We start from the raw sequence: 12,689 nt of genomic DNA on the forward strand, positions 1-12,689 counted from the left end.
GAGCAGGATGCTAAGGGCTCCTCAGATGGCGGGCCGCTTCGTGGCCGGCAGAGGCCAGGCGCATACTTACGGTGGGTGTCACAGGACCTGGGTATGCCCTCCATTCAGACACTCACCCGCACACAAGACCCACAGTCCGAGATCCGAGCCGACACAGCCTACGGGGAGCCCCCAGCACACGCGCGCCGCGGGCACGTCCGCCCCGGAGGCAGCCCCTCTCTCCGCGGCGCGCAGGGGTCTCCGAATCGCATTGTCAGGCGGAGAAGCTGCCCGGCCCAAGGCAGCCGCGGAACGCGCGTGTCAAATAAACCCCAACCGCGAGGATCACACAGCTCATCCGAAACCATGAACCGCCTCTGCCCCCGGCAAAGTTCCCGGCCGACCAGGCCCCCCTTTCATCCATCCTCCGAAGGCGAGAACCCAGGAGGCAAAGCCCTCAATTCTGGGAGCCGCAGGGGCGGGGGGGCCAAGGGCCAATTTGGAAACAACTGGGTCCCTAAGAGCCTGTTCGCCCGGGCGCCCCTGTCAGCCCCGGGCTCGAGTGCCCCGCCACAACCTGCTCCCGACTCCTCCGGCCGCCGGGCCGCGCTTTGTTGGCGGCTAGGGCGGCGCGGAGCCGGGCCAGGGACCAGCAACACGCACCTTGGCCGCCGGGCAGCGGCTCTGCCGCGGCCGCGAGATGCTGGAGCCGCAGCAGCAGCAGCAGCAGCAGCAGCGCCAGCGGCCGGAGCTTGCCCCGCTCGGGGCGGCCCATGGCGGGCCTGGGGCTCCGGCCGCCGCACCCCGTGCACCCCGCGCCGCTGCTGCAGCCGCCGCGCCTCAGCCCTCTGAGTCCTTGCCGTGGTACCGGGGATGCCACTGCCCCCGCCGCCGCCGCCGCTGCCGCCCGCCCGGGCTCCTCGGCTGCATTTCAAGCAGGTTCGGTGACGCTCGGCGGCGGGGCGGGCTTAGGCTGGGCGCGCGGCCCCGGCCCTGCGCGGCAGCCGCCAGCGCGCGCGCTCCCTCCTGCTGCCGCCTCCGCCCCACGCTACTCCTGCAGCCGCCTCCTCTCCCTCCTCCCTCCTGTCCTTGGTCCGCTCCTCCCTCAGCCCGTGCTCTAGAACCTTGCTGTGGGCGCTCCTGAGTGCTGGGCTTTGCAGATGCAGAGATGAGCCAGGCCGGCCCCTGCCCTCAGAGGTAGCAGGTCCAAGGGAAGCAACGGAGACTTCCTTCCTGGAGGAGGTGACAGGCAGATCGGCTGAGGGATGATTAGGACTGAACTTGGGCCGGAGGGAAAATGATGTTCCAGGGTGCACAGGCCTGTGCAGTGTGTGCAAGGGGTGGGGAGGGGAGGTTAGGGGCTGGGGTACCAAGATGTGGGTAATCAACGAGAAGCTGTGGGCGCCAGGCAGGACCTCTCCACCTGTCATTGACTCTGGTCGGGATATTACAAGTCTGTGTGGTTGTGGCTGTTCTCATTTCTGCACCCATGTGCATCTGTGCAAGTCACATGCTCGTGCGATCACGGGCTGGGATATGAGGCCCGTGGCTTGGGCCTAGTGCACAGACTATTTCATTCATCCTCATTCAGTATACTCCACAGGGGGACCCCGGGGAGGACAAGGTAATTCTCGCCATGATGGAGAAAGATCAGGTCTTGGGGGCCCACAGATGGGATGCCTTATCCCTGCCTGTGGCTGCTGGCAGTTCCCCCTCTGCAAATGAGAAGCTTCTTCTGGAGGGTTGCTACCCCACTTCACCCAAGAGGGGGAGAAGGGGTGCAGAGAGCAGAGCTGGGATTAGACTCACACAATCTTCTTTAGAAAATGAGATTTCAGGGCATTGGCCAGTGGGTGGCAAGAGCCAGTGTCTGCCCTCCCCCTCCCCGCTTGCCCCTTCATTTCCCCAGCAGATGGGTGGGAGCTATTAGCCCTAGGCCTGGAAACCATCCTATCTCATCAGCAGCTTCCTGGGCTGTATTATGGGCTTTGCAGCCCAGTGGCAATGTTTGGGCCCACCTTACCGGAAGGGTTTAGACCCCTGGGGGCCCAGCAGGTTGCTCTTGCCATTACTCTATTTTTTGTTTATTCAGTCATTCAACAAACACCTTGGGGTGGTGTTCTGGGCCTGGGAGTATGGAGGTACATCAGACTTGGCGTCATTCCCAGAGGGGTCAGTCCCTGATCATCAACACAGAGACGATGACATGCAGGCTAACTCAACAAAACTCCCAGCACTGTTCAAGGCTCAAGGATACCATGTAGAGATAGATATAGTCCCTGCCTCCTCTCCTGCAAAGTATGTCTTAGTTGGGAGAGAGAAACATGAAAGCAACAAAACAAAAAAAGATTATTTCAGATCATCGTAACTGCTATGGAAAAAATAATGATATGTGATATGAGAGTGATGGGAGTGACTTTACAGAAGGGGATCAGGAAAGGCCTTACTAAGGAGGTGATATTTTGCTGAATGTCAAGAAGGTGCCTGACCCACATGAAGATCAGGTAAAGGGCATTCCTGGTGCAGACCTCAAGGTGGGCTAGAGCCTGATGAGGCTGGAGACTCAACGAGGCCCGAGACTCAACGAGGCCCGAATCACATGAGGGCTTTGCAAACCCCAGCAAGGAGTTCGGCTTTTGCGTTAAGCACAGTGATGCCCATTGGGAGCAACATGCCAGGATGGTGGGTGTAAGCCCCTCCTCAGCCCAGACTGATCTGTCCAGCTCAGTCCCTCCTCCATTCTGTGGTCTTGGGAAAGTCAGTGGCATCTCTGAGTCTCACTTTCTCATCCCTGAGATGGAGGAGATGGAGAATTCCTGATACTCATCCAACGTTGGGTGTGAGTTGAAGTTCAGAGGCAGCAGGAAGATAGAGAGCACGGGCTTTTGACCTGGGTTTGCATCTGTTCCTTCCCTCTCTAGTTAGGTGAACTTGGGCCACTCAGCCTCTAAGGCTCAGTGTCTATATCTGAGAAATGGGAATGGTGATGGTGTTCATCTGGTTGATGACATTGGGTACGCACAGCATACAGTACTGTATCCTGTATGCTGTATAGGTACGTAATAGATATTAGTTATTGTTATAATTATCCAAATTTAATTCCCTATCCACAAAACCCTAATGGCTTTCCAACACCCGGAGAATCAAGATTGAGCCCAGACACTCCCCAATCTTCCCCAGGGGAGTTGTTGCTCATACTGTCTACACACACCGGTCTCGTCCGTCAACAGCCCCCACAGCAGAGGTTCTCCTGGCTCTTCTCAGCCCCGATGGGTCCGTGCAGTCCCCAGGCATCCCTTTGTCACAGCCCTGATCACTCTGTGTTGCCGTTATCTATGCACCTGTCCCCGTTGTCAGCCTGTGAGTTCTCGAGGACTGGAACGAGCTCTCCTGCTTTCCTAGGTCCCTGGCACAGGGGATATTTGACCAATGGTTGTTTCTGCCTTCACTGAAGGTTTCTGTACCCCTAGGAAGACTATGTCATACTCATCTTTGTCATCAGATGATAAATACAAGGCCTTGCACATGAAAAGCCTTGGATGAACTATATTTAAATATAAGAAAAAGTTGAAAGGAATCACAGAAAATAATAATAATAGCTAATGCTTATTGTGCATTTGCTAAGGGCCGAGCACCATTCTAAGTATTTTACATTCTTTCACTCATTTAATCCCTAAAACATCTCCACGAGGTGAGTTTTATGTTTGTCCCATTGTACAGATGACAAACTAAGCATTGGCAAGGGCATACAGCTAGTAAGTGACGGCCAGCGTTTGAACCCAGATGACAGAACTGGGAGTTTTTTAGGGCATATAAATTGGTTAACTCCTATGAGGAGCAAAGAGAGAAAACCGAGCCCTCGGAACACACGAGACAGCAAATGGACACTGAGGTTCTGGCACAGCTGCTGCTGCCCAGGGGACTTACTTGTCCTCATCTCTCCGCTTTTCCATTTGGGGCTCACTCTAGCATACTGGCCCTGCCTACCTTTGGGTTTACAAAGAAAACCCCTAAACCTTACCCCAGATGCAGTGAGTCCCCATGAGACAGAAATAGGTGACATTCCATCAGCTGTCGGCATGGCACCCTGACCCTCCCAAGCCTCTGCATCTGGCCACTAGAGCTACTGGAGGCTACCCCCACACACACACACAAAAAAAGCTGGAGCTTCAGGCCTTTGTCAGGTTGTCCCCTCTGCCTAGAGTATTCTTGTATGGGCCAACTTCATTTTAATTTTTTTAGAAATGAGGTCTTGTTCGGTCACCCAGGCTGGAGTACAGTGGCTCCAACTCCTGTTGTAGCCTACTTGCTATAGCCTCCAACTCCTGGGCTTAAACAATCCTTCTGCTCCAGCCTCCCCAGGAGCTGAGACCAGGATGCACCACCACACTTGGCTATTTTTTTATTATTTTTATTTTTTGTAGAGGTGGGTTCTTGCTTTGGTGATCAGGCTAGTCTCAAACACTTGGGCTCAGCTATCTTTCCACCTTGGACTCCCAAAGTGTTGGGATGGCAGGTGTGAGCCACCATGCCTGGTCCAAATTCTGTTCATCCTTTGGGCCTCAGCCCAAATGCCTCCTCTTCTGGAAGCTTTCCAGCCTTCTCCACAGAGGTCCTCCCCACTCCTCTTGGCTCCCCCGGCACTGTGTGTCCTAATCTCCCTGATCACACTGGGCTGTGGTTGTATCCTCCATCCAATGGGGAACTCCTCAAGTCAGAAGCTAAGTCATCCTGGACCTTGCTATGTCACCAGTGATGTCTTCTTAAAAGGAAGGGGTGGCCAAATGAATTCTCTCCCAGGCCAGGGCCACAGGGCCTTCTACACACAGCACACCAACCCAGTCCTGGCTGTCCCTGTGCTAAGCAAGGGACACAGACAAACACCAATCCATCCCTGCCCTTGAGGATCTCTGGTCTGGAGGCGGTGATAGCTTAGGACAGACAATGTCAGCACAGGGAAGAAAAGAGCTGGTCACCAGCCCAGGGAGAGTCAGAGACCTGCGGCCCTGAGACGGTCAGAACTGAACTGCCCCGGGCAGTGGAGCGCTCTGCAGCCTGCTCTTTCACCCCACAGAATTATAGCCATGTCCTTCATGTGAGTCCACTGCCCATGTCTTCTTGTCACTATCACTCTATATTTGTCTCTCTCTCTCTTAGCAGGCAGAGTGTTTTGCTCAGAGAGACAGTCCTATAAAACAGAGATTCTAATTCATTGCATGAACTTTACATAGATCCAAATTACTATAGTTTCAGTCACTTACTACCTGTGTCATCCAGTTACTTGAAATTTTTGGCCCTCATTTTGTCCATCTCTAAAATGGGGGTCATAATGTTACCTAATAGTATCAATTAACTATGGCTGCATATCAAATGACCCCAAAATTTAGCACCTTAAAGCAACAATAAACATTTATTATCTTTCACAGTGTCTGTGGGGCAGGAATTTGGGAGCCTCTGAGCTGGGTGGTTCTAGCTCTGGCTCTGTCAGGAGGGTGTGGTCGTTGCAGTTTCCTGAAGATGTAACTGGGGCTGGGGTCTGGGTTGGCTCACCCAAACGGCTGGCAAGTTCTTATTGACTGTGGCAGGAGGAATCAGGTTTTCTCCTTACGGATCTTGCCATGGGACTGCTAGAGTGTCCACACAACATAGCAGCTGGGTTTCCCTAGAGTGATTGGTCCAAGAAAGAGAAAACAAGGAGGAAGTCACCATTTTATGACTTAACAGTGGAAGTCACACTCCCTCATTTTTGCAATATTCTGTTGGTTACAGAGGTCAGCCCCATTCTATGTTGGAAGGGACTACTCAGGAGTGTGACTCCTAGGAAGCAGCAGTCACTGGGGCTGTCTCATAAGATTCATAAGAATGAAATAAGTTAATAGAATCCTCCCTCAAGATCCCTGGGGACTGGCCCCAGGATGCCCTCAGATATTCAATCAATGGACGCTCAAACTCCCACTGTAAAATGGCTGACTTAACATTTGCACATAACCCACACACGTCCTCCTCTGAGGTCATCTCTGGATTACTCAGAATATGTATCTGCTATGTAAATAGTTGTTACACTGTACTGAGTAGGAAGTAATGAGAAGGGGAGGGAAGCTTGTACTTTAAAATGTTTTTCATTTTTTTTTTCCAGATGCATTATTTTTTCCTGGATAATTTCGATCTGCCTTTGGTTGAATCCACTGATGTGGAACCCACAAATATGGAGGATCAGCTATGTATATAAAGCTCTTAGCAGGAGGCCAGGCGCCATTGCTCACGCCCATAATCCTGGCACTCTGGGAGGCCGAGGTGGGTAGATTGCCTGAGCTCATGAGTTCAAGACCAGCTTGAGCCTGAGCCAGAGAGAGATCCCGTTTCTTAAAATAGTTGGGCGTTGTGGTGGGCGCTTGAGGTCCTAGCTACTTAGGAGGCTTAGGCAAGAGGATTACTTGAGCCCAAGAGTTTGAGGTTGCTGTGAGCTGTGACACCACAGCATTCTACCAAAAGCAACAAAATGAGAGTCTGTCTCAAAAATGAAATAAAATACAGCTCTCAGCAGGGTTTTCAGCACATAGTAACTTAATCTTTGCTATTATTGTTGTTGTCGTTTCTGGTACGTAGTAAGAGATAGCTCTGTAAGGATTATGTACAGTTATCATTAGCATGATTGCTCTTAGCTGCAGAACCCCTTCACCTTATCGAGGAAGACACAAGAGTTGAGCGTTGCAAGGTGGTTCAGGGGTTCACAGAAAAGCTGAACAAACCCAGCCTTGGTTTCTTGCCTCTCCGCCATGTGCTCTCCGCCATGGCTTCCCCCATTGCTCACTTTGAGAGCGAGCCAGTCCCTCTCCCTCTCTGGGCTTGGTGTTGAACTAGGTCAGTATTTCCCCTTGACACAGGAAAGTAATTCCTAGTATTGGGACAGTGTAAGCAGTGTAAGCAGGGGTGTCCAACCTGCAGATGTCGGCTGAATGCTGCCTTTTGGAGGACTTTTGCCCCTTCTCTGTGTGATATCACAGTATGCACAGACCTTTTTTTGCTAATCAGCTTTCCTTAGTGTTTGTGTATTTACTATGTGGCCTAAAGACAACACTTATTCTTCCGATGCACAGCAGAAAAGAAAAAAGGTTAGACATCCCTGGTGTAAAGTGAAAGTGAGTTTTATTCAGAAGATCAGCTCCACAGAACAGAAAAGCCAGCTCTCCCTGCTGAGGAGAACAGAACTTGTGCTTTTTTGATTTCTCTCTCTTTTTTTTGAGACAGAGTCTCACTATGTCGCCCTCGGTAGAGTGCGGTGGCGTCACAGCTCACAACAACCTCAAACTCTTGGGCTCTAGCAATTCTCTTGCCTCAGCCTCCCAAGTAGCTGGGACTACAGGTGTCTGCCACAACACCTGGCTATTTTTTGTTGCAGTTTTCATTGTTGGTTAGCTGGCCTGGGCTGGGTTCGAACCCGCCAACTTTAGTGTATGTGGCTGGCACTGTAACCACTGTGCTATGGGCGCCAAGCCTGATTTCTTTATTTATGCAATGGCTTAATCATAAGCTAAGAAGAGGAGGGACAGTCATATTCATTTTTGGAAAGGGGGCACTGCTTTCTTAGAACTGGGACTCTCTCCTTTCTTTACTTTATGAGGTTTCATCCTAAAACTGTCCTGGTGTCCGATGGAAGTTTCTTTTAGCATGCTAATGTATTATAATTAAAGCATAATGAGCTCAAGGTCAAGAAATGAAATATTTCTTGGCCATCCTGGTTCTAACCAATTTTAACTTGTTCTATTGCCACATCTTGTTTTTGATCAGGATGTTAGGGGCTTTTTGACTCTGTGTTAAGCAGCGTCTGCCAGTTCCCTCTCTCACCCTGACTTCAGCCATTCCCTTAAATCCTTTCACTTAATAAATTGAGCTTCATCCCGAGCAATAATCTCCATGAAATCACAGGCTTGATATGCTAATTACATTTTTCCAATACACATTAAAATAAACGTGCAGCTATTCAAGTAAACAATGGGTGTCTGTCCCTGCAGATGTCCTCTGAGGGCCCTCCCACCGTGTCACCCCAACCTCATTCATTCCCGGAAGCATGGAGGACACAAGTCCTAATGACAGATGCTTCTCAAGGTGACTTGGAAAGGGCCCAGGCCCTGGGTGCCATTGCCTGAGTCACAGGGTCTTTGAGGACAGGCTCAGCAATTTTCTGTTTGCTTTTATTTTGGATTAGTTCTCTTTTTTTAAATTGAAGTTTTACTTTCATATAGTTTAAAGAATCAAATTGTTCTGTAAGGCTTGTTGTGAAAAACTCACATTGTTCGCTCCCACCTCCATTTCTCTCTCCACAGAAGACCACGCAGCTCTTCTAGCTGATTCTTTTGGAATTTACCTCCACATCGTTAAATAACACGCTTCTTCCTATTTCTTGATCTTTCCATTTTAGGCACTGTCTTTTGATTTCCTGCCACGAAGACGAAGATTTAGCTCCCTCATACCTCCAACACCCCCCAAAACACTCACACACAGACACTTACTCTGAGTCAATGCCCGTCCATCCTTCCAAGATGATTGGGATTGAGTGATTCAAATCATTTTTCTAAATTGTGATAAAATATATATAACATAAAATTTACCATGTTAACCAAGTTTAAGTGTAGTTTAGCGGCATTAAGGGCATTCACACTGCTGTGCCCTCGTCACCAACATCCATCTCCAGAACCTTTTATCTTGCCAGACTATAATTCTGTATCCATTAAATAACTCCTCTTCCTTTCTCTTTCCAACCCCTGACAACCACCGTTTTACTTTCTGTCTCTATAAATTTGACTCTTCTAGGCACCTCATCTAAGTGGAATTGGACAGTATTTTTCCTTTTGTGACTGGCTTAGTTGGCTTAGCACAATATCTTCAAAGTTCATCCATGTTGTAACATGTGTCAGAATTTCCTTCCTTTTTAAGGATGAATCATATTTCCCTGTATGGATAGTCCTTCTTTTATTTCTTTGTTCATCTATCAATGGACACTGTGGTTGGTTCCATGTTTTAGCCATCATGAATAATGCTGCTATAAACATGAATGTACAAGATACCTTTCAAAGTCCCTGCTTTCATTTCTTTTGAATATACTCAGAAGTGGAATGGCTGGACCATATTGCATTTAATTCTAGTACCATTTTACATTCCCACTGACAGCGCATGGAAGGGCCAATGTCTCCACATCCTAGCCAATGCTTTCAGTTGCCTAGGGTGTGAATCATTCCTTCTCAGGCACCATAGATGCTACTACCAGTTAGTAACTCAGTGGTCCTCTAGCTTATCAGATCAATTGTCTTAGTACTGCAGTGCTCTTGTTCAGGTAACCTTACTTTACTTCATAACGGTTCCAAAGAATAAGAAGAGTGATGCTGGCAATTTGGATATGCCAAAGGGAAGCTGCCAAGTGCTTTCTTTAAGTGAAAAGGCAAACTTCTCCATTTAAAAAGGAAAGGGGGGAAAAGAATCACATGCTGAGGTTGCTAAGATCTACAGTAAGATTGGATCTTCTACCCGTGAAATTGTGCAGAAGAAAGAAGAAATCCGTCCTACTTTTGCTGTCATACCTCACACTGTAAGTTACAGCCACAGTGCATGGTAAGCACTTAGTTAAAAAGGGAAAGGCATTAAATTTGTGGGTAGAAGGCACAAACAGATGTGTTCTGTTTGATGGCTGTCAGGTTCAGTGCAATCCAAGGTTTTAGGCGTCCACTGGGGGTCCTGGAATGTATTTACCTCGGGTAAGGGTGGACTGCCGTAGTCTACCAACTTCCTGCGGAGTTGGAGTTCCTGCAGATTTCTGACTGCTGTGTATTAGACTTGTTGATGCCAAGGCCAGCTGCTCAGCTCTCATGGTAAGATCTCCCTTCTCATCTTTTGGAGGCTGTTCTGAACTTTTGGGTGAACCCCTAGTTTCCTAAATACCAGGCCTTCTTTCTAAATTCGCTACCTTATTTTGGGGAACATCCATGTATAGTTTTCTAAAAAGAGATATTTGAGGCAGATTTTTTAAGACCTCCCGCTCCTGCCCAGGGTGGTCTTGAAATTGTGAGCTCAAGCAATCTCCCCATCTCCGACTCCCAGAGGGCTAGGGTTATAGGCCTGAGCCACCACCTGGCCCTGGAAATAATTTTCCATGTGAATTTTGAAGATTCGCTCCATCGTCTTCTACTTCCTATTGAAAAGCCAAAGGCCACTCTGTTTCCCAGTCTCTTGCAAAAACCCTACCCTTTGTCTCTAGAAGTTTTCAGGTTTTCATTTCCTTAGTCTGTCTTGAAGTCACTTTATTTCCACGGATTGTTCTGGTCACACAGTGGGTCCTCACATCTTCAGTTTGTAGAAAAACTTCTAGAACTACCTCTATGATAGCTGGGTGCTGTAGCTCAGTGGTTAGTGTGCTGACCCTGCACACCAGCGGTGGCGAGTTCACACCTTGCCTGGGCCTGATTAACAAAGAACAAAACAAAACAAAAAATACTATGTGTATTATGATTTTTACATTTTTTTCTTTCTGGACCGCCTTAATTATTTAAATACTAGCCCTCCTGGACTGGTCCTCTGTATTTCTTCTATTTTTTTTCACCTATTTTTTATTTTCATCCATTTTTACTTTCCATTCTGAAAGATTTCTTTAACACTCAAGGATTTTTTGCTGTTTTTTAAATTTTCTCATCGTATTTGTAAGATCTTGTTTTTTCTTTGACTATTCCTTTTTCTTTTTCTTTTCTTTTCTTTTTTGAGACAGAGTTTCACTTTGTCACCCTCAGTGGAGTGCTCACAGCTCACAGCAACCTCAAACTCTTGGGCTTAAGTGATTCTCTTGCTTCAGCCTTCCAAGTAGCTGGGACTACAAGGCACCCACCACAATGTCTGGCTATTTTTTTGTTGTAGTTGTCACCGTTGTTTGACAGACTGAGGACAGGTTCAAACCTGCCAGCCCTGTTGTATGTGGCTGGCACCCTAGCCACTGAGCTACAGGTGCCTAGCTGACTATTCTTTTTTCTATAGGACCTTGTTTTTTTTTCATGGGCACAATATTTTCTCTTATTTCTTTGAGGATGTTAGTAATGTTTTGTTGTTGTTTCTGTTGGTTTTTAACCATGCCTAGTCTCTGTTTCCTCCAAGTTAATTATTTTTCTAATTGTTGAAAAGATTAACCATGAACATTATATGTTATAGCACAAATAACAAACAAAGTATTACTACCCAGAATGCAGAAAGAACTCTTATAAATCTATAAGACCAATAATTCAATTAAAAAGGAACAAAAGATACGAACCAGCATTTCCCACCAGAAGAAATATGAATGGAAAACAAAAGATGCTCAACCTGACAGAAATCAAGAAAATGCAAATTAAGACCACAGGGAGATTTTCCACAGAAAAGGAGTCTGGCCATAGCAAGTTCTGGTGAGGTGGGAATCAGCAGAAATTCTTAGATGCTCCTAATACAGTATAAATTTCCAACTTGACTTGACTGTGATTTCATTACTATATCATCACATTTCAAAATGTGAACCCTAGAGAAACTCTTGCATATAAGAACCTGGAGATGCATACAAGGATATTCACAGCAGTGCTGTTTATAATGGCAAAAACCTGGAAACCACCCTAATAAGGCCTTTACCAGGAAAATGAATTAATTGTGGCATCTCCCTGTAATGAAATCCTATAGAGCAGCAAAAAGGAATCAAACATAACTTCAGCCAACCATGTTTAGAAACAAAATACTGAGTGAGAGAGGCTTGTTGCAAAAGACTGCATACAAACGACCCAACATTTGTGAGGCATACAAACGACCCAACATTTGTGAGGCTCAAAACGACATTGTTTAGTTTTTCATATGTATATGATCCAAGTTGGTTTTTTACCTGAGAAAAATGAATCACACAGAATTCAGGACAGAGGTTACTTCCACAAGGAAGGCAGGGGAGGGGATAAGAAAGAAGCCCACGGTGTGAGTCATACTCACATGTTTAAGTTGGATTCAAAGGTGTTCTTTATTTGTATGCTTCATATCAAGGTGGCTGTACATCCGGTGTTCCCAGAACAATATTGGTTTATATCTATTGTCCCAGTATAATTATCCATTGCAATCTTTTTTCTTCCTCAGAGAGGTTCTTTCTTTCCTTTATCTTTCTTATAAAATGCAACATGTGGTCAGACCTGGTGGCTCACGCCTATAAGCCTAAAACTCTGAGAGGCCAAAGCGAGTGGATCACTTGATCTCACAAGTTTGAGACCAGTCTGAGCAAAAGAGAAATCCCCATCTCTACTAAAAATAGAAAAATTAGCCAGGCATCATGGAGGAGGTGGGCTTCCTAACATTCCAGGGAGAGCCCCGAGTAACTTCTGTTGTGGCCCTTTCTTTTTTTGTAGAGACAGAGTCTCACTTTACTGCCCTCGGTAGAGTGCCATGACGTCACAGGACTCACAGCAACCTCCAGCTCTTGGGCTTCCGCTATTCTCTTGCCTCAGCCTCCCGAGTAGCTGGGACTACAGGCGCCTGCCACAACGCCCAGCTATTTTTTGGTTGCAGTTTGGCTGAGGCTAGGTTTGAACCTGCTACGGTCACTCTATGTGGGGCCATCTCCCCAGGGGCCCTAGAACCTTGTCCACCATCCAGGTCTACACAGGGTCCCTGACAGCCTGTGCCAGGGCTCTCTGTGCCAGGCCCTGTGCTGGGCGATGTCCAGGACCCAG

At 47.7% G+C, this 12,689-nt stretch overlaps 1 protein-coding gene across 11 annotated transcripts in view; it reads right to left on the reverse strand.

Moving 5' to 3' along the window:
• LRP8 (LDL receptor related protein 8) overlaps nucleotides 1-1,282 on the reverse strand; it is an 80,069-nt gene extending 78,787 nt beyond the window's left edge. For 4 of the 11 annotated variants that reach the window (XM_053576508.1, XM_053576507.1, XM_053576506.1 and 1 more), the window contains exon 1: nucleotides 643-1,282. In XM_053576508.1, coding sequence (XP_053432483.1) covers nucleotides 643-754 — 112 coding nt within the window. In that variant the 5' untranslated portion in view covers nucleotides 755-1,282. The remainder of the gene's footprint in view (nucleotides 1-642) is intronic. The other 7 variants (XM_053576515.1, XM_053576514.1, XM_053576512.1 and 4 more) reach the window with 3 other exon arrangements.
• Between the last annotated feature and the right edge of the window lie 11,407 nt (nucleotides 1,283-12,689).

This window comes from Nycticebus coucang, chromosome 22, assembly GCF_027406575.1.
Source record: "Nycticebus coucang isolate mNycCou1 chromosome 22, mNycCou1.pri, whole genome shotgun sequence".
Taxonomy (NCBI): Eukaryota; Metazoa; Chordata; class Mammalia; order Primates; family Lorisidae; genus Nycticebus; species Nycticebus coucang.